A 20,276-nucleotide genomic window follows, 5' to 3' on the forward strand; every position below is an offset into this window, starting at 1 on the left:
TTTATCCTTTATATCAATGACATTGTCAGTGGATTGCAGGGTGATATTCAGTTGTTTGCAGATGATGTGAAGCTGGGAAGGGTTATTAGTAATAGTGCAGATATGGTAGCCCTGCAGGAGGATTTGAACAAGCTAAAGATATGGGTAAATGAATGGGTTGGGTGTCGTTTTAATGCAGCAAAATGTAAGGTCTTGAGGTTTGAGACACATCGATGGGATGCTGAATACTCTATTGAAGTAGCTATACTGGAGGAAGTAGGGGAGACAAGAGATCTCGAGTTGATAATTAATAGAAACCTAAAATTCAGGGGACATATTGCAAATGTGGTGAAGGCAACACACAGGACTGCTGCAATAATGAGAAGGACACTGACCTGCAGAGATAAAAGAGTTATCATTCTGTTGTATAAGACCCTGATCAGACCACACTTAGAGTATTTTTCTGAGATTTGGTCCTCGGCATTTGAAGGGGATAAATTAACTGTGGAAAGGGTACAAAGGTGGATAACAAAGGTGGTTTCAGGACTGCACAATGTTAGTTATGCGGATTGGCTGAGGGAATGTGGACTGTAGAGTTTGGTGAATAGAAGAAGGAGAGGTGATACGATTCAGACTTTTAAACTGTTCAGAAGTGTGAACTTCTGAACAGTTTAAAAGGGTTGACACTGGGGAGTGGGAAGGAGTGATGACAAGGGTCCATCCATGGACTTTACGAAAGGAAACTGTGAGCAAGAGGGTGAGGATTGGTTTCTTTGCATGGAGGGTGCTTTAACAATGGAATGCATTGCCTTATAGAGTGGGGAGAGCGAGAACGGTCGATGAGTTTAAGGAGTGGTATAATAGACTGTGTTTCCTAAGAGGGACCTCCCAGCATGAGTCTTGATAGACTTTTGGTTTCCTAGGAAGGACCTCTCGCGTGAGTCTTTTGACTCCTTGGATGCCTAAATAATAATAATAAAATATCCCTTAATTTTCTCATTGGCAAAACGCCTTTGTGGGAAGGTGCATTGTCCTGATGAAAGATGATTTTTTTTTTCTGCAAACTGGGTCTTTTCTCATGAATTTTTTCGTCTAGTATGGTTAAAAGATCATAATAATATTTCCCGGTTATGGTTTTAACTTTTTCAACATAATTAATAAACAAAATGCCTTTAAGCATCCCAAATCACCGATGCCATGACCTTTCCTGCTGATGGAACTGACTTTGTCTTCTTTGACGTTGAACAATCCGCTTTTGTCCACTGTTTTGACGGCTTTTTGGATTTTGGTGTGTAATGGTGAATCCAAGTTTCATCGATAGTAATAAATCCACACACAAAATCAGTTTTATTCTTGTTAAAACACTCCAAACACTCTTCAGAGATTTTCATGCGAGTGCATTTTTGATCAGCCCAGCACCCATCTTGCACAAAGGTTTTTTATTTCCAATTAATTCTTCATGCAAAATATATCCTACACATTCTTTTATGGAATGCCTATAATCTCAGCAATTTTACGCACTTCGATTTGCAATATCATATTATGCATTGATTAATGATTTCTGGTGTTGTTACAGTCTTTGGATGTCTTTCATGCAAATAATCTTAAAAGCTGGTACGACCGAGTTTAAACTCGGCAGCCCATTTCTTAATTGTAGAAAATGAAGGCAAAGAGTGCCCATAAACGTTTCTGAACTTCGAATGAATTTATTTTGGTGTTAAACCTTCTTTTACAAAGAATCTTTTAACAGCAGGATACAGACAACATTTTAGTTTCCAACAGCTGTATAAAAAAACTACTTGAATTTCAAATGGATGCTTATGTCAGACATACCAACTCAGAAAAAACAATGTTGCCGATAGTGTTGCCATCTATGGTCAAGGCCAAGAAATTTTCTGACAACTCTTGTATATGACACTTATATATTTTTATTTCTTCGCAAAGTAATTCTAGTTTTCCTGACATCCAAAGTATCTATAATTCCATTTTCTACTGATAATAGTTCTGTTGGTTTCAGTTGATTAGAGAATGGAAACAGTAGAAGAGAGAGGTATGGGAATGAAAGAAGAGGAGAGAATGGAAACAATAGGAGCGAGGGAATAGTAAGAGGTATAATGTATGGCGACTCAATGATCCGTGGTGTTCAAGATAGGATGCGTGAGGAGTGTTTTCCAGGAGGAACAATAGAAAGGGTGGCTATGGCAATTAAGAGAGGTGAAAGGGTGGATGAGATGATTGTGATGGTAGGAACGAATGACTTGAGTGGTAATGTAAGTCGGGCAGCGAGAGATATGAGATTTTTGCTTGAGACTGTATGGAAGAAGACAGAGAGAGGAAAAATAGTGTGCGTATTGCCTAGGTATGATAATGATGAGCTGAGCAGAAGAGCGGTGACATTGAATGGCATAATAGCGAGAATGTGTGACAAGAGAGGACTGGTATATGTGGATGCTTGGAGTGCGTTTGAGGAAAGAGAAGAGTTGTATGCGAGAGACCGTTTACATTTGAATGAGGAAGGACGTAGGCATCTGGAGAGATTGCTGTTCTGAACGAGTCAGTGTGTCCCAAGGAGGATGATAGCAGGGGTGGCCTCTTGTGGGAATGGATACTTGGGAGAAGGGAGACAATGTCCGGTAACACTGAGCCCAGTGGAGTCTAGATGGGATAATGCTGGGTATAGAAACAATGGCATTTATATGCTTTATACTAATGCCAGGAGTATCCGGAATAAGGGAGAGGAATTGGTGGCGCAGATAGCATCAGCCTGGCCAAAAATTATTGCGATCACTGAGACGTGGTTGACAGAAGGGGATATAACAACAGGAATAGAAGTCACTGGGTATAGCATTTTTCATCAGGATAGGAGGGGAAAGCGTGGTGGTGGGGTGCTGCTTATGATAAGTGATGACCTATCTCCTCTAAGAGTGGAGAATTTGGAAGGAAGTGAGACAAATGATTTCGAGAGCGTATGGTGTGAGGTAGAGGTAGGCAAGACAGGATATTTAGTGGGGTGTTGCTACAGACCCAGGAGCACAGAGGATGGGGACCAAGAGATGTTTAGACAGCTAAGTTTGGCAAGTGCAAGAAGAATGATTGTTATGGGAGATTTTAACTTCAGTAGTATAAATTGGAGAGAGGAAGATGCATGTAGCAATAGGGGAATGGAATTTCTAGAATTCTTGAGGGACAAATGTCTTAGGCAACATGTAACAGAGGGAACAAGAGGTTCAAAAGTTTTGGATTTGGTTATAGCATCAGAAGAGTTGATAATAAGTGAGTTGACATCACTCCTACCAGTTGGAGAGAGTGACCATATGGTGTTGACTTGGAAAATGAATAGACATGCAGGAGTATCAAAGAGACGGGAACTTATGTGGAATTATAAGGCAGGTGATTATAATAGTCTTAGACGTCAACTTCGGGAAGTTTCATGGAGGGAGGAATTGGAAGGCCGGGATATCACCAGTGCGTGGGAAATTGTGAAAGAATATTTGTTATCAGCAATGGTAAGTTGTATACCACGAGTGAAGAAGAGGACACAATTTGGAGTAAAGTGGATGACAAACAATATTAAACAGGAATTGCATGCGAAAAAGAGGCTATGGAAGAGATATAAGGAGACAGGTGAAGAGATGCATGAGGAATATAAGACACAGGCCAGAAGAGTGACTAGTGTGGTAAGGAAAGCGAAACTGGAATATGAGAGGAGATTGGCCCTAAGATCGAAAGAAAATTCTAGGGAATTTTTTAGCTATGTGGCCAGTAGGAGGAGAAATGACTGTGGAAGAATGATATTGTGGGATAAAAATGGGAATAGAGTGACTGATGCAGAGGACATAGTGGAATTGTTCAATGAACACTTTATTGGAGTATTTCATCCTAGAGGAGTCAGTTTTAATGCTAGAGGGATAGGATTGGTTCGAGGTCTGGAGGTACAGGAGGAGAGTGTGTTTCAGATACTGAGTACTCTGGATGTCAGTAAAGCTGTGGGACTGGATGGTATTTCACCACGAGTTTTGAGAGAATGTGCTAGTACCACGTTACGTACCTTTAACGTGGCTTTTCAATGAAAGTCTTTGGCAAAGGTGCCCAGGGAATGGAAGGAAGGTAAGATAGTGCCATTGCATAAGGGTGGTAACAGACTGGAAGTGTCTAATTATAGGCCAGTCTGTGTGTCATCAGTAGTTGTTAAGATCTTGGAGAAAGTAGTGAGGGACTGTATACAGCATTGGGCAGATGCTGTATACAGTCCAATGCTGTATACAGCATCTGCCCAATGCTGTATACAGCATTGGATACAGCATTGCTGTATACAGCATTGGGCAGATGAGGGTAATGTTATCTGTGAGAATCAACATGGATTTGTGAAAGGATGCTCTTGTTTTAGCAATATGCTAGCCTTTTATAATAAAGTTACAAGAACATTAGATGAGGGAAAGGCATATACTGCAATTTTCTTAGACTTGGCGAAGGCATTTGACAGGGTGCCACATGATAAGCTGATATTTAAGTTGCAGCACATGGGTCTGGATGTCAGATTGGTCAACTGGATTCAGGATTGGCTGTCTGATAGGTATCAGAGAGTTGTGTATGGTGGAGCAGTTTCCAGGAGGCAGAGGATTACAAGTGGTGTCCCACAGGGCTCAGTACTAGGACCTATGTTGTTTAACCTTTATATCAGTGACATAGCCAGTGGATTGCAAGGGGATATTCAGTTGTTTGCGGATGATGCGAAGCTGGGAAGGATTATTAGTAATAGTGCAGATGTGGTAGCCCTGCAAGAGGATTTAAATAAGCTAGATAGATGGGCAAATGAATGGGGATGTCAGTTTAATGCAGCAAAATGTAATGTCTTGAGGTTTGGGAAACATCGATGGGATGCTGCATACTCTATGGGAGGAGTTATACTGGAGGAAGTAGGGGAGACAAGAGATCTGGGGTTGATGATTGATAGAAACCTGAAGTTTAGGGGACATATTGCAAAGGTGGTGAAGGTAACACAGAGGATTGCTGCCATTATGAGAAGGACACTGACTTGCAGAGATAAGAGGGTTATCATTCCGTTGTATAAGTCTCTGATCAGACCACACTTGGACTATTGTTGTCAGATTTGGTCCCCAGGATTTGAAGGGGATAAATTAACTGTGGAAAGTATACAAAGACGGATGACAAAGATGGTTTCAGGACTGTACAAGGATAGTTATGAGGATCGGCTGAGAGAATGTGGACTGCAGAGTTTGGTGGATAGAAGAAGGAGAGGTGATATGATTGAGACTTTTAAACTGTTGAGAGGTGGTTACAGGGTTGACACTGGGGAGTTCTTTCGCTTGGTTGATCAGCGGGAAGGAGTGATGACATGAGGCCATCCCTGGAAGTTACGAAAGGAAACTGTGAGCAAGAGGGTAAGGAGTGGTTTCTTTGTGTGGAGGGTGGTTGAGCCGTGGAATGCATTGCCTGATGGAGTGGTGGGAGTGAGAACGGTCAGTGAGTTTAAAGAGTGGTATGATAGACTTTGTGTTTCTCAGGGGGGACCTCTCCTCGATGAGTCTTGACAGACTTTATGTCTTAGGAAGGACCTCCCTCGATGAGTCTTTTGACTCCTTGGAGGCCTGAATAATAATAATAATAAAATAATAATAATTGTGTGTTCGCAGAGCGATATAAAAGGTGCATTGACAGCTGGAAGTTTTTTCCTGCTTGGTTAGACTATAAATTATATATTTAGTTTAATCCTTTATCCAAGTGTAAGCAAACGAAGTTTGCACCTTGTGTATCTTCAGGACTGGGGTAACTCGTGGAAAAGATGAACAAACTTCACATCACTTGCCTTAGTCTGGCTCCCACTGAAGTGACCCTCAATAAAGGTCGAAACCAATTTGGGTAGTGACCTTTCCCATAATGCATAGTATTATACATGTCCACAAGGAGATATGCTTTGCATTATGGGATACTAAGGCAAGTGATGTGAAGTTTGTCCATCTTTTCTACGAATTGTCCCAGTTCTGAAGATACTTCAGTTGCAAATTTCATTTGCTTACACTTGGATAAAGGATTAAACTAAATATATTTGTACATTGACAGTAAGTGTAGAGACGAGATCTTTCCTTCAGTGAGTCTTTACTTTCCCTTGTGGAGCTCACAAATTAATATATACAGTTACACCCCGAGTTACGTAAGTCAAATTTGTAAATTACATACATACAATAAAATGTTGAATGGCTACCCATACTACTGTCTTACAGTAATTTTTTTGCCATTAATCAGATATTTTTCATTTTTGAGATGTTTAAAAAAATTCAACTATAAAAAATTTATCAATTGTATTTGAATAATATACATACTGTAAATATGAAAGTATGAAAAATACATACATAATATAAAAGAATATAAAAACAAACTGAAATATTCACTTTTGAAATAAAAAAAAAAAGGCTTGTGACAGTTAAGTTGTTCTAAGGAATGCTGTTCTTGCGGGAAGTTTTATCCCTTTCGATGTTGAAGGCTGAGGGTAGTCTGGGTTGTCTGAGTTGTCATCTTAACTTTGTTGTGAATTGTATCTCACAAACATGTCTAGAGTAGGTTGTGTGGTCACATGCTTCTTGTCCTCGTAGATAGCCTCCTTGTAGCTAGATTGACTAAATCGACTTGCTGTGTCTGTATCTGCACTTGTTGCCTCACCAGTAATATTGATGCTGTGCAGATTTGCACATTTATTGAATCGTTTGAACCATCCAGCACTAGCTTTAAATGTACTCTCCATGTCCATGATGCCAGCCTGCTCTTTTAAATCCTTATATAAGGACATAGCCTTCTCCTGGATAATCAATAAACTTAATGATATCCGCTTCTCTGTCAGATCATCGATCCAGTGAGACAACAATTTCTTCATCTCCATATTGGGCCCAGCCTCTTCTTGGTAATAATTGTGGCCTTCAATGCTACTGCACCTTTAGTGCTTTCAACAATGCAAACTTTATCCTTCACTGTCGAAATAGGTCGATTTACTCCCCGAGCTATTGTTGATAGAATTTTCCCACCTTCATACATACAATTTATTTTCCACTTTTCTTCTAAAGTAATCACAGACCTTTGTTTTTTAGATTTATTACCAGTGCATTTGGTTTTGCATTTGCATTCCATTTTAAGGGGAAAAAAACAACAAAACTAATAGTGATAACAAGTGATTGATCTAACCGCATGAGGCATCTACTACTGTACTGCAATAAGGCTGTTAAAGACGCACCTGCGCAAAGCCGCAAACGTGTTCATATGCACTAGTATATTTATTACATAACTGCGAATTTACGTAAGTCACATGTTAGTTAACTCGAGTTGTAACTGTATATAATTTTCTCAGAGTTGCTGCTTTCCTTGAATATTTTATTTTATTGTTATTATGTGAATCCCACACACAAAGGGTTGTAAAACTATTGTGCATTATAATAAATTTAGTTTAATCCTTTATCCAAGTGTGAGCAAACAAAGTTTGCACCTGAATATAGGTAGAGATGACCTGCTAATGCTTCTGCCTGGTATCTCCACTTGTGCCTGGCTCCCACTGAAGAGACCTCAATAAAGGTCGAAACAAGTCTGGGAAGTGGCCCTTCTCTTAATGCATAATATTAGACATATCCACAAGGAGATGTGTTTTGCATTATAGGAGATACTGAGACAGGAGTGTTGGTAGCTTGCTCCACCTTTGCAACGAGTTGCCTTGTGTTGTACCACCTTACCCCAGTCCTGAAGAATACTTTCAGGCGCAAACTTTGTTTGCTCACACTTGGATAAAGGATTAAACTAAATTTATTATACTCTAACCAAGTGAAAAATAAACTTTCAATATTGTGCATTATATACATTCTTTCCATGAGTTTCTCTTTGATACTCTGGAAACTCTGTTTAAGAGACCAAATGTGAAATTTTTTCACGCCACTTCAGACCTAAAAAAAGTTTCATGTTTGGTCTCTAGACCATACTGGAATGAAATTCATCTTCCACCTAACAATATCCATGCTCACAGTGGATTCAAACTTATAGCCTGTTGGTTGGAGAGCAGGTATGATGTCAGTTTTATCAACTAGGACAGCAATCATGGTCATATGTGTATGTGGTATGCAACTTAGAAAAATGCTAACATTTCATTTTTACAAAGTTCCTCATTTAAATGCTGAACACATACTCCATATTTTACATCAATTTGGATTTTCATTATTATTACCAAATTTAATTAGATTTACAGTGTTCAATTATTCACAGTTATTATGAGAAATATCTCTTAGATATTCATTCCTTGGATTTAATTCAAGCTTCTTTAACCACCCATTTTCTTTTTTTCACAGTTACAGTGCACTCATTTCCTGATAATGTTTCTATTGACATCTTTATAACTTGTGTTATACTTACTTGATGATTCTACATTATACAATTTCATGATTTTCATTTGGCATGTACAAGATGTTCATGTGTGTGTGTGTGTGTGTGTGTGCATGTGTGTGTATGTATTGTGCACACACACTCACAAATACATATTAATCTTTTCATATCCATATATGTGCAATATAAAGATATTTGACTACTGTATTGCAGCAACACTTGAAATTGTATGAACACGTTATTGTCTTCTGTGTTGGGCTTTGAAGAATCTTCAATAGAGTTATTTCCCTCTAATTATCGGTATTATTATAATAACTGCATAGTACTATTTTCAGTTCTCTATAGGTCTCAATCTTTCTCTTATTAAATGACAGTATGTTGATCATGTTAAATATATAAAAGCTATGAGTGGATTCACATAGTACCTGTTATATTTATATATGAAATAGTTAGTTAACTGTAGTTTTGATATTTAATATGCTGTTCTAGTTATACTGTAGTCAGGATTGAAATAATGTCTTAACATGACTGTGTACAGGTATAAAACTGGATGTAGCTTAGAAATACCAAAGGGCTTTACATTGATTTTTACTAAGGTCAAGTCTCATGAGATAGTTACAAAAATAACCTTGTTTATCTCTATGTATTTTATATTAAATATTATTGTAAATAACTCTATTGCAATTGTCTGTAATAACTGTTTTAACTAAAGTTTCTAGAATGTCAAAAACAAAGGCAATGCTTTGCTATCGGAAATTTGTATAATAGCTATGTATAAAAGCACAAGAAAGTTGTTTACGATTAAGTGTGTGAGAAAGTTCTTTGCGAGCTCTGTGCATGAACACCTTCAAAGTTAGTATCAAAGAGATCAGCTAGTTTCAGAGAAGTTTCCGTTGCCCGACAAGACAAGAAAAAAAGAATGCACGGAGGAGAAGAAAGAAAGGGTCGGCCTTAACAAAAAAAAGATCATGGAGAAACGCCAATTTCTTTGGGTTTTACAACCCTTGGTGCAAGGTCCCAAGAAGGAGAAAATAAAAGGGGACTGAGCCGAACATCAGGAGGAGAGTCCAGGTCCAGTTGCCGAGAGAGGAGAGGCGAGGTCCAGTTGCTGAGAGAGCAGAGGCGAGATCCAGTTACCAAAGAAAGAAGAGGCGATGCGCAGTTGTCAAGAAGGGAGGCAAGCCGCAGTTACTAAGAGGAGAGGTGAAGCACTGTTACCGAAGAGAGTCAGAGGCAGTCGGCAGAGAACCAGAAACAGTCGGACCCAGAGGACCAGACTTTACGGCGAACCTACGCCAGAGGAAAAAATTGGGAGAACAGCCGATGCCAAGTGCCGGTTGGATGTCCTAGTGCTGCGGAAGTCAACCGAAGCCAAAAGCTGAAGAACAATCTTCAAGCCTGTATGCTGAAACTTCTTGCCTGAGCTTTTGAGTAATGGGAAGATTGCAGTCCAAGATCTGTTGATATTCCAATGAAACGCCCCCTTAAACAAGACTCTCCAGACGGAAACCTAGGCCTGAGATGAAAGAAAAACCATAGTGACTTTGATGCAGGACTTTTGGAAGGTGTCATGACAAAGAGCCTCTGTAAGTGTATTACATGCTTTTAATGTACATTCTTTTTGTAATCTAGGAGATATGTCATAGATGGACTGATAAGAAATAGTAATAAGAAATATCTATAAGAGAGTCCTCTGATTTGTTGTAAACTGGAATATAAATTGTAAGATAACTTGTCATAGCTAGCTAATCTCTTTACGAGTAAATTTAGTCTTGGCAATTTGATTTTTTTTTAATCAGAGAAGTAACAGAGTAATTACATTGCATAGTCATTTAATATTGAAAAGGGAAAGTATCAAAAGTATATAAGGATAGGTAAACACAGAGTAATCTCCCTATCACTTATTTAATGTACTTTGTTTTTTTAATGTAAATAAATGTGTTTTAATTATATGTCAATAGAGTGCCACCTGATTGCTTATTTTACAATGCACTATTCCTAAATAAAAGCCAACTTAAGAGCGGGAAACCAAGTAAGATAGCCGAAGCATATAGTTAAGTACAAATAGACCATGACTGTTTGTGTAAAGTTTTACTGAAGGAATTTGTGTTAGAGAAAGAGAGAGAGAAATCAACCTGCAGTATTATTGAGGTTTATGCCAATTAAATTATTGATACTGGTGGTGCAGTCTTATCAAATAAATTTTCTAGTATCCATAGGCATAAAACTCATAATGCAGATAAACTAAGTACACAATAGTAAAAAGGAATAGTGAGAATAAGAAAGGAATATATATAAAATTAATAATAATGGTGGCTTATAAATAGCAAGTAATAGCAACCGTTTACAGAGGCATAGCTGTTTTACAATAAATATTTTGGGTTCCATCATTGTTACCCATATCGCTATATCATCATCTCAATTTTCCCAGAAAATTAGTTTTGACATTTCATTATCATTATTATTATTATTATTACCAGATGAGTCTCTAACTCCATTGGAGGTCAGATGTTACAGTGTGTCAGATGACGCACTGTCACACACAAATGTTATCCAACCATGCCTAAAACAGATTCAATGTGTGCACATCACAACACACTCAGGCAATATATTCTACTCACTAACACTCTCCATGCAAAGAACTTTCTTTTCACTCCTTTGCTCACACCCTCCTTATAAGGCTTCCAACGATAGCCTCTTGTTCTACACCCCCCCCCACCTCCCATTCTATGAAAAATCTCTTCCATGTCAACTTGATAACAACCCCTGACTAACTTATTTTGTCTCAATTCATGACTTATTTTTCACGGTATTAACAACACCACAAACACTTTTATCAACAAGGATGTTTTATTAACGCTAATATTTCGCTGATTTTCAACTCAGCATCATCAGAGCACAACACACATGTAAACGCGACAGTGAGTGAGTGAAACAATATAATTGCAGAAAGACAAAAGATCTAAAGTCCTATTTTTGGCGCCCTCTAACGGAAAAAAAAAAGCAGCAGTTACCCAGGAGTTTTTCTTAGGATAACCGTCTCCCAAATTTTTGGCAAATTAATGCAACCATATTTGTTAAGGTTGGGAGAATTCTTCAAAGCCATTGCTGACTCAAAAAATAGTCTTTCAGATCTATAACGACTCCTAAATAGCACATTCGTTTTCCTCCATCTAATCCTGTGTGAAGGAGTGTCCAAAGCGTGGTCTGCCAGTCCCGACTTGCCATAGTAATAGTAGCGAATGTATCTTTCATGTTCTTCCAGGCGGATGTTCACTGATCTTCCTGTTTGCCCATAATAGGCCAAGTCACAGTCACATGGAACTTCATACACTCCTGGGTGTGCTAAAGGGTGAAGTTTATCCTTTGGTGAGCGGATCAGAGTTGACAGCTTGACATGAGGCTTGAAGGTGGTGCGAAGGCCATGTTTCAACAATATTTTGGCTATCTTTTCCGATGTACCTCTGATATAGGGAATAGAAATGGTCATGTTGTATTCTTGTGTATTAGGGGGGCAGATTAATGGGCCTATGTAGTATTTTTTTCTATTTTGTAGGGATTGTAGCCGTTGGCTAAGAACGTATGGCGCAGGTACTGGAGTTCAGTGGTCAGAGCTGTATCGTTAGAACAAATGGCTCTGGCTCTGTGTGTAAGTGTTTTTAAAATGCCGTACTGTTGGACTGGATGATGATGTGATTGTTTATGTAGGTATCTTCCTGTGTGTGTAGGCTTCCTGTAAATAGAAAAAGATAGTGATCCATCTGAAAGGCGGGTGACTAATGTGTCAAGAAATGGTAAACAGTTATTTGATTCTTTTTCTACTGTGAAGTGAATTTTAGGGTGTTGGCTGTTTAGGTAGGTGACAAAAGCATCCAAAGTGTCTTGTCCATGGGGCCAGATGGCAAACACATCATCTACATAGCGCAACCATACTGGTGGCTTGTATGTAGCTGTGGTAAGTACTTTGTTTTCAAAGTGTTCCATGTAAAAACTTGCTAACGGGGGGGAGAGGGGGGAACCCATAGCAGTACCATTAATCTGTTTGTAGAATTCCCCCCCCCCCCATGTAAAGTAACCTGCATTCATGGTAAATTGAAATAATTCAAAAATATCTGGGGGAAATTTAGACTTGATTAATTCAAGAGTGTCTATAAGTGGTACATTGGTAAATAGGGAGGTGACATCGAAACTAACCATTATGTCTGAATTTTTTAGGATTAGATTTTTAACCAGTGTTTTGAAATGGATAGAATTTTTTACAAAAGTAGAGGAGTTGCCAGTAAGAGGGGCAAGCGACTTAGCTAAATGCCGGGCCAGTTTATATGTGGGACTATCTATGCTATCAACTATGGGGCGTAGGGGAACATTAGTTTTGTGGATTTTTGGTAATCCATAAATACGGGGTGTTTTAACATGAATTGGTTTTATTTTCCTGATGATTTCTTTGGGCCATGATGTCACTTTTTTTAGTAATTTTCGGACTTTTTTCTTTTGCGACATTGTAGGGTCTCGATGTATAATTTGATACGTAGAACTGTCACATATGAGATCTTGCATTTTTTTGTTATACTCTTCTTTATTCATGATAACTGTTGCATTTCCTTTATCGGCTTTTGTAATAATAATATTTTTATTATTGTATAACTTTTTTAGGGCAGTTATTTGCTTATGTGGTATATTACTTTTTGGAGGCTTAGCTTTGTTTATAATACTTGCTACGTCTAGTCGCACGTTATTGGCCATTGCTGGCGGAAGATCGCGGATACCCCGTTCTACTTTCATCATAATTTCGAGTTTAGGAATTTGTTTGGGCGCGATGGCAACATGTGTGTTTACATGTGTGATTACATGTGTGTTGTGCTCTGATGATGCTGAGTTGAAAATCAGCGAAATATTAGCGTTAATAAAACATCCTTGTTGATAAAAGTGTTTGTGGTGTTGTTAATACCGTGAAAAATAAGTCATGAATAACCAGCAACGCCTAAGCTTATCTGTTAGATTATATGTCTCAATCATAACCAATCTCCTCCTCCTATTTATGAGGCTTTGCAATTTACATTCTCTCAATCTGTCCTTATCATTATACTCCACATTTCAAAGACCACTGACCACCTTTGTGAATATTCTCTGAACCCCTTCTAACATATCCTTATCACCACAATGAAAACCTGGAGACCAAATCTGTGCACAATAATCCATATGAAGCCTGATCAAGATCTTATAAAATGGCATCATAACTTCTTTATTTCTGCATGTCAGGGTCCTCTGCACGATTGCCATTATCTGATGTGATGTCTTCACAATTTGTACAATGTGACCTAGGAATTTCAGGTCCTTGTCCACCACCACTCCCAGATCTCTCATCTCATCTACCTCCTTTAAAGTTTCCTCACCGAGTGCATACTTTGCATCCCATCATTGCTTAACAAAGCTAACACTTTGCAACAGTGAATTGACAGTTCCACTTACCTGCCCATTCATGCAATCTATTCACGTCCTCCTGAAAGGCCCTATGCTCTGTTTGATCCTACATTGCTCTCCCCAATTTTGCATCATCTGCAAACAGCTGCATATCACTAGTTAAACCTATCCCAATATTATTAACATACAAATTAAACAACAATGGTCCCAAAACTGACCCCTCCGGTACACCATTAGTGACCTTCCTCTTTCAGGATACAGGAAAATCTCGCTTAACGCAATTAATTAATCCATCAATTAATGCATGCTAAGCAAAACTGCATTAAGAGAATACAATAAACAATAGGAATAATTATAATTCATCCATCAGTTAGAGTAAATTTGGGAAAAAAATTACAGTATAAGCTATATTAGAGGATAAAATCATTGAAGTTAATAAAAATCAATTACTTAAATTTTTATTTAATGTCTAAACATTTGATTGAGCTACTTTTTTATGAAAAAATTAAGTAAAGATGTTTGAATCATGCTCGACTTTTTCATCTTGTCATGCAATTTGTGATATCTGGCGATCATTTTATCAAGATTTCGGCAGACTTTGAAGCTTTGTTCCATATCAGCATCAGCATCAAACAAAATTTCCTTAGTATACTAAATGTGATTGAAAATAGCACAGGCTCTTTGCAGTTAGCTTCTTAGTCATGACATTCTCTCCTTGTTCACACTTGTTATCTTCTTCTTCTTCATGTGCATGCTGTTCTTCTAGTTGAAGGAGATAATTCTCGCTTAACTGTTCTGAATAGGAATTGAGTTTAAAGTCACCTTCTGCATTGCCTCCTAATAAAAGCGTAAGATGATTTTTAGATACTATGTATCCTGGTTGAGATACTTCAGTTTTAGCTAAGAAAGATTTTGTTGGCATATGCTTCCAAAAGAGACCAATTTTATCAATGCTGAATATTTGATGATCATTATAATCATCCTCCTGAATTATCCTTTTCAATTCTTCAGGAAACTCGGCTGCAGAATCTTTATCAGCACTAGCAGATTCCCCCAGTTATTCTTACATTATGAAGTCCAGTTCAATTTTTAAAATGGTCAACCATCCTAAACTCGCAGTAAAGCTTTCATATTTCTCTTGAAATTTGGTCTATTTCAATCTGGTAAAAATACCGAGAGCTTTTGCCTGAATGTTCCCTGTTGTACTATAAGGTATTATTTTTTGGTTATAATCCTCAATCCAGAGTGATAGAAGACATTTCATCTCAAACATTAAATGGCTTCAAGACACTCCATCTTGATCATTAAATGGCTTCAATTTCGGGTGATCTGCATGCTTAAAGAAGCAGTAGCAACTTTTCCTTGTTCTCTGTATTCTTTGCTCTTATTTAATATAGTCTAAACTGTAGACTCACTGTATCCCAGGTGTTGCACAATGATTGTATTACTAGCGCCACTTTCTTGTCTATTAATGACTTCCAGCTTTTCCACTCGCAGCAGACTGGTTACAAAAAAAGTTGCGTAACATAAAAAAATTGAGTTAACTGATTAATCACTCGCTTAAAGTGGGAAATAGTATCATTTCACTCAATCGCGCTAACTGATTATTGGGCATACTGAATTCGCACTAAGCAAGGGTTTCCTGTGCTACATCCCCATATACAACTTATACCTAGCTGACAGCCAGTCACTGACCCACCTCAGAAGTCTGTTATCCGATCCCATCTTTTTCAGTTTATTTAATAGTTTGTCCTGTGGGAGCCTATCAAAAGCTTTTGCAAATTCCAAGTATACCACATTATATGCATCTCTCCTGTCCAAGGTATTTGTTACCTTGTTGTAGTACATAAGTAAGTTGACAAAACATGAACTCCGTTTGACAAACCCATGCTGATAACCACAAATAATACTGCTTTTTCAACCCAATTCTGTATCCTACTTCTCACCAATCTCTATAGTACCTTTACCACAACTCCAGATGTACTATAATTTGAAGCTACAGCCTTATCACCATCTTTATGTATTCGAATAGTTGTGATGGACATGATGTTTAGGGCCTCCCTCAGTGAGTCTAAGAACTCCTTGGAGTTGCCCATAATAATAATAATAATAATAATAATTTATGCAGTGGAACAATTTTACCTTCTTTCCACTCCCTTGGAATTTGTACTGTTGTAAGACTCTTATTAAACAAGCATGCCAATGCTACTGCCAATTCTCTGGCATTAGCATTAGCAAAGTAATATTTAGGAAAGCATCTTAATTTGCATCATTTTTTATTTCTGTTTCAAATTTGCATTTGCTCAAAAACTTTTGAGCCTAGAATCACAGTCAGTAACAATAAAAGTAACACTTAATTTGAATCCCATCTAGGATGTGAAGTATATTTATAAGGGCTTTTCAACTAAAAGTGAGTTAGCTAGTTTCATATAGAGGTGGGGGAAAGGGATTTACTCTCCTGGAAACTCAGATTTTCCCAAAAAACATGCAAACTTAGTTTAGTGTGGAATAACATAATGTGAAGTGACAACACAAGCCAAATTGTGATGAATCCTGTGGATTCATAATAATAATAAATTTACTTATTATTTTGCTAACACTGTATATTTTTCTATGAATACTTACTACATGGATAATTGCAACTGTATCACTAAGAATGTCAGCCTCATCCAGGTGATGGGTAGTAAGAAGTATAGTACGTCCTGATACACATACAGAAAAGAAAAAAAAAATTAAATCATTGACTATTTCCAAACATTAATTTATTTGACAATATTATAGAAATTGATCTTTCAGGATCACATTATAATACACTGGAATATGAACAGAACAAAGTATCATTACCAATACTGTTATTACTCAATCTTTAAGAAGTAAAGATAATGAATACGAGAATGCAAACTACAACTGCCTCATTATTATCTGCCTTTCAAGTAAGTTGTTCTTTTTACATTTTTTTTCAAGGTAATCACTTTGTAATATGGACATGCAATCCTCACTCACAGAATAATTTTTCACTCCCTTGTTTACCACAGCATTCTTTAGCTTTCATAAATATTTCATTCAACCTAACACCGACTGAAAAGTTATGCATCTAACAGTGTGAAATAGATTACTGAATTAAGAGATTAAGGATGCAATATAGAGAAAGAAGGCGTTATGAAGGCAACAAAAGATGAGTGATAATAACGAATTTCATGAGGAGTACAGAACAGGCAAGGTGGGTGACTTGGTCAGTAAGGGTTGCAAAAGTGTAATATGAGCAGAAGCTAGCTAATGTAGCCAAAAAAAACCTAGGGAATTCTTTCAATATGTAGCCACCAAAAAAAATAATGATTATAGTAGGATGACACTAATTGGAGAAAATGGTATAAGGAGAACTGCTGTAGAGGACATAGTTGAGATATTTAATGAGAATTTCATAAAGATCTTTAATTTTTGTGAATGTGACATCATGGAGAATTTGAGAGTAGTGGATAAGGAGGAGAGACTGACTGTGAGTGAGCAAGAGGTATATGAGGAATTGAGCAAACTTGATGTTAATAAGGCTGTTGGACTTGATGATATATCACCACATATTTTGAAGGAATGTGCCAGGGAGTTGACATCTGCCTTAGCATATTTGTTTAATATGAGTCTTACAAAGTTCCAAAGGAGTAGAAGGAAGGGAAGGGAAGATGTACTGCTTCATAAGGGAGTGATAAAACTCAAGCATTAAATTATAGGCCAATCTGTGTGTCATGTGTTGTGGTTAAACTGTTGGACATCCTAGTGAGAACCAGGATCCAGAATTGGGTTCACAACAGTGGTATTGTCATTAATGGCCAGTACGGATTTGATAAACAGAAATTATGTTAGTAATCAACTTACTTATTACAATAAATAAGCTGCATTGGATGAGGGAGATGAATACACAGTGGCATACTTAGATTTTACAAAGGTTTTTGATGGATTTGGATATTATAAAGGATGGGGTTGGATATTAGACTAGTGCATTAGATTGGAGAATGGCTGTCAGACAGGTATCAGCAAGTTGTGTATGGGGGAGTAATATCCTGGAAGAGAAACATCACTAGTAATGTGCCTGAGGGATCTGTTTTAGGACCAGTTGTTTAACCTGTATGTTAATGATATTTGTGAAGTTTTGAATAAGGATATTCAATTGTTTGCAGATGAAGCAGAGTTGGGAAAAACTATGAGAAGTAGAGCAGATGTGGCCCTACACAAAGACTTGAAGAGACTGAGTGGATGGACATAAAAGTTGGGATGCCGGTTCAATGTTGAGAAAAGTAAGGTCTTAAATTTTAGAAAACAAAGATGAGATCTAGAGTATATACTTGACACGTATATATTTGAGGAAGTGAAGGAAATAAGAGTTATGGGTGGATATGGATCTAAAATTCAGAGGATACATTTCTGAAATTTTTTGGACAACACAACAATGACACAGAGAAAACTGATGTCTAGAAGTAAGGAGATTCTGATCCCACTGTAAGGCCTTGATTAGGCCAGATATGGACTAATGTGCACAGATTTGGTTACTTGGTTTTCAAAAGGATGAAGAGATACTGGAAAGGGTTCACATGCAACTGACTAAGGTAATTGCTGGTCTCTGGAATTTTTGAGTATGAAGAAAGGTTGAGAATATGCAATTTGTAGAGCCTAGTGGATAGGAGGAAGAGGAATGATATGATAGAGATGTAAAAGTTGGAAAGGGGGTTGTTACAGGATTAACAATAAAGAGGTTTTTCATAAAATGGTGAGAGACGGGGGGGAACAAAAGGTCATTCCTGGAAGGTGTATAAGGTGGGTATGAGCAAGAGAGTGAAAGCAGGTTTCTTGCATTGAGAGTTGTGAATGATTGGAAGCACTGCCTGAGAGTGTGGTGCAGAGAATTTGAATGTATTTAAAGCATGGTATTACAAGCTTGTCATACCATGACGAAGGATCTCCTCGTCAATGAGTTGAAAAGGGATCTCCTGCAATGAGTTTTTGACTCAAGGGGGATTATAGGGTAATAGTAATAATTATAATATGTTTACATATTTACATAATTACATTTTCTTCATTGGTCTTCATAGATAACCTTCCTTATGTTTGCTATTAGTTAACAACTCCATACTCTCCTGAGGAAAATTCCAAACTTGAAAAACAGAATGAAGATAAGTATCCATAATGGGGGGGGGTGTAAAAATTCACTTTTGAAATGTTTCAAGAGATCCCTCCATATATAGGACATGTGTGGCAACATGCAGTCTAGTCTGAATGTTGCCTTATCTTCAAAGTACTGCTGCAAGAAAGTTTTTTCCTACTTGTGCTTAGCTAGAACCATGCATAGGAAAGAATCCTTTGAGTGGAGTAATTCAGCTAGGCTTGCAGCATAGATTCCAGCTCTGTGTTTTGTACAATGGTGAACTTCTGACTGCAAGGATGATAAGACTTGCATGTATCTTTCAGCACTTGTACACTTTTAATAGATATCAAAATTTAAATAGTTATTGGATTTTGATATGATGCATCCAAGAAATGCAATTCACCATTATTCTCAATCTCTAAAGTAAAGAAAACAAAATCATACATGTAGTCCAGATAATGCAGAAAGGATTTGACTCATATATGGAGTGTTTTGCAGATAACTATGACATCTGCAACATATCAGAACACTTAGCATGCTTTAATGTTGCTGCCATCAGATGAGAATTTATGCTTCCAAACCAATGTGAATTTGAATCTATTAAAATGTGAAATGACTTTTTTAAAAATATATGCTCTTTGTTTTTTCTTTTATCATAATAATCATAGTGTATATCATAATACATTGTTCACTGAATGAATAAACAAAGAAATATTGCTGTATCCATTGCCATATATTCCAACAATTCCATGAACAAGTTAGTCAAATGGGTGAGAATATGACTATACTTATGGACAGATTAAAACCTGTCCATATATCAGAACACCCACATTTTATAAAAGCAGTAGTAGAGATGAATTTGTGTGTGTGTGTGAGAGAGAAAATGAATGAATGACAATGCAAAGAAAAAACAGGTAGTCAGTAAAGATCGGAAGCCACACTGGTTGCAACATTACAATGTTACATTGTAATATTATAATACTACAATATTACAATAATATTACAATACTACACCATTAATGTGCAATTGCACATTAATGGTGTACAGTGAATATGGATAGGCAGCTTAGAACTATAAATTGAGGAATGGAGAGAGAAAAGAAGATCAGAAGATTAAATAATATAGGTGTGAAATTGATGAATGAAGAGATTAATCCTGCAATCTCGATGAAAAATGCATTAAGAAGGTAGCATAATATGAATGGTCTGTTTGTATTTTTCAAGGAATTGTTTGAGAAATACAAAGAGAGCAGGCAAGGATGGTGACTTAGTTTGTAATCATAGAAAAGCGCAGTGTAACCAGCAGTTATCAAATGAGGCAAAGAAAAATGCAGCAGTGTCTCAAAAAAGAAGGATAACCAGTGGCATG

At 37.3% G+C, this 20,276-nt stretch overlaps 1 protein-coding gene across 1 annotated transcript in view; it reads right to left on the reverse strand.

Moving 5' to 3' along the window:
* LOC150103053 (phospholipid-transporting ATPase ABCA1-like) overlaps positions 1-20,276 on the reverse strand; it is an 859,669-nt gene that overhangs the window by 410,223 nt on the left and 429,170 nt on the right. The window contains exon 20 of the mRNA XM_090398068.1: positions 16,399-16,475. Coding sequence (XP_090254194.1) covers positions 16,399-16,475 — 77 coding nt within the window. The remainder of the gene's footprint in view (positions 1-16,398; positions 16,476-20,276) is intronic.

Source organism: Typopeltis vanoorti, chromosome 9 (genome assembly GCF_054136105.1).
Source record: "Typopeltis vanoorti isolate ZY-2024b chromosome 9, IOZ_Tvanoo_1.0, whole genome shotgun sequence".
Taxonomy (NCBI): Eukaryota; Metazoa; Arthropoda; class Arachnida; order Uropygi; family Thelyphonidae; genus Typopeltis; species Typopeltis vanoorti.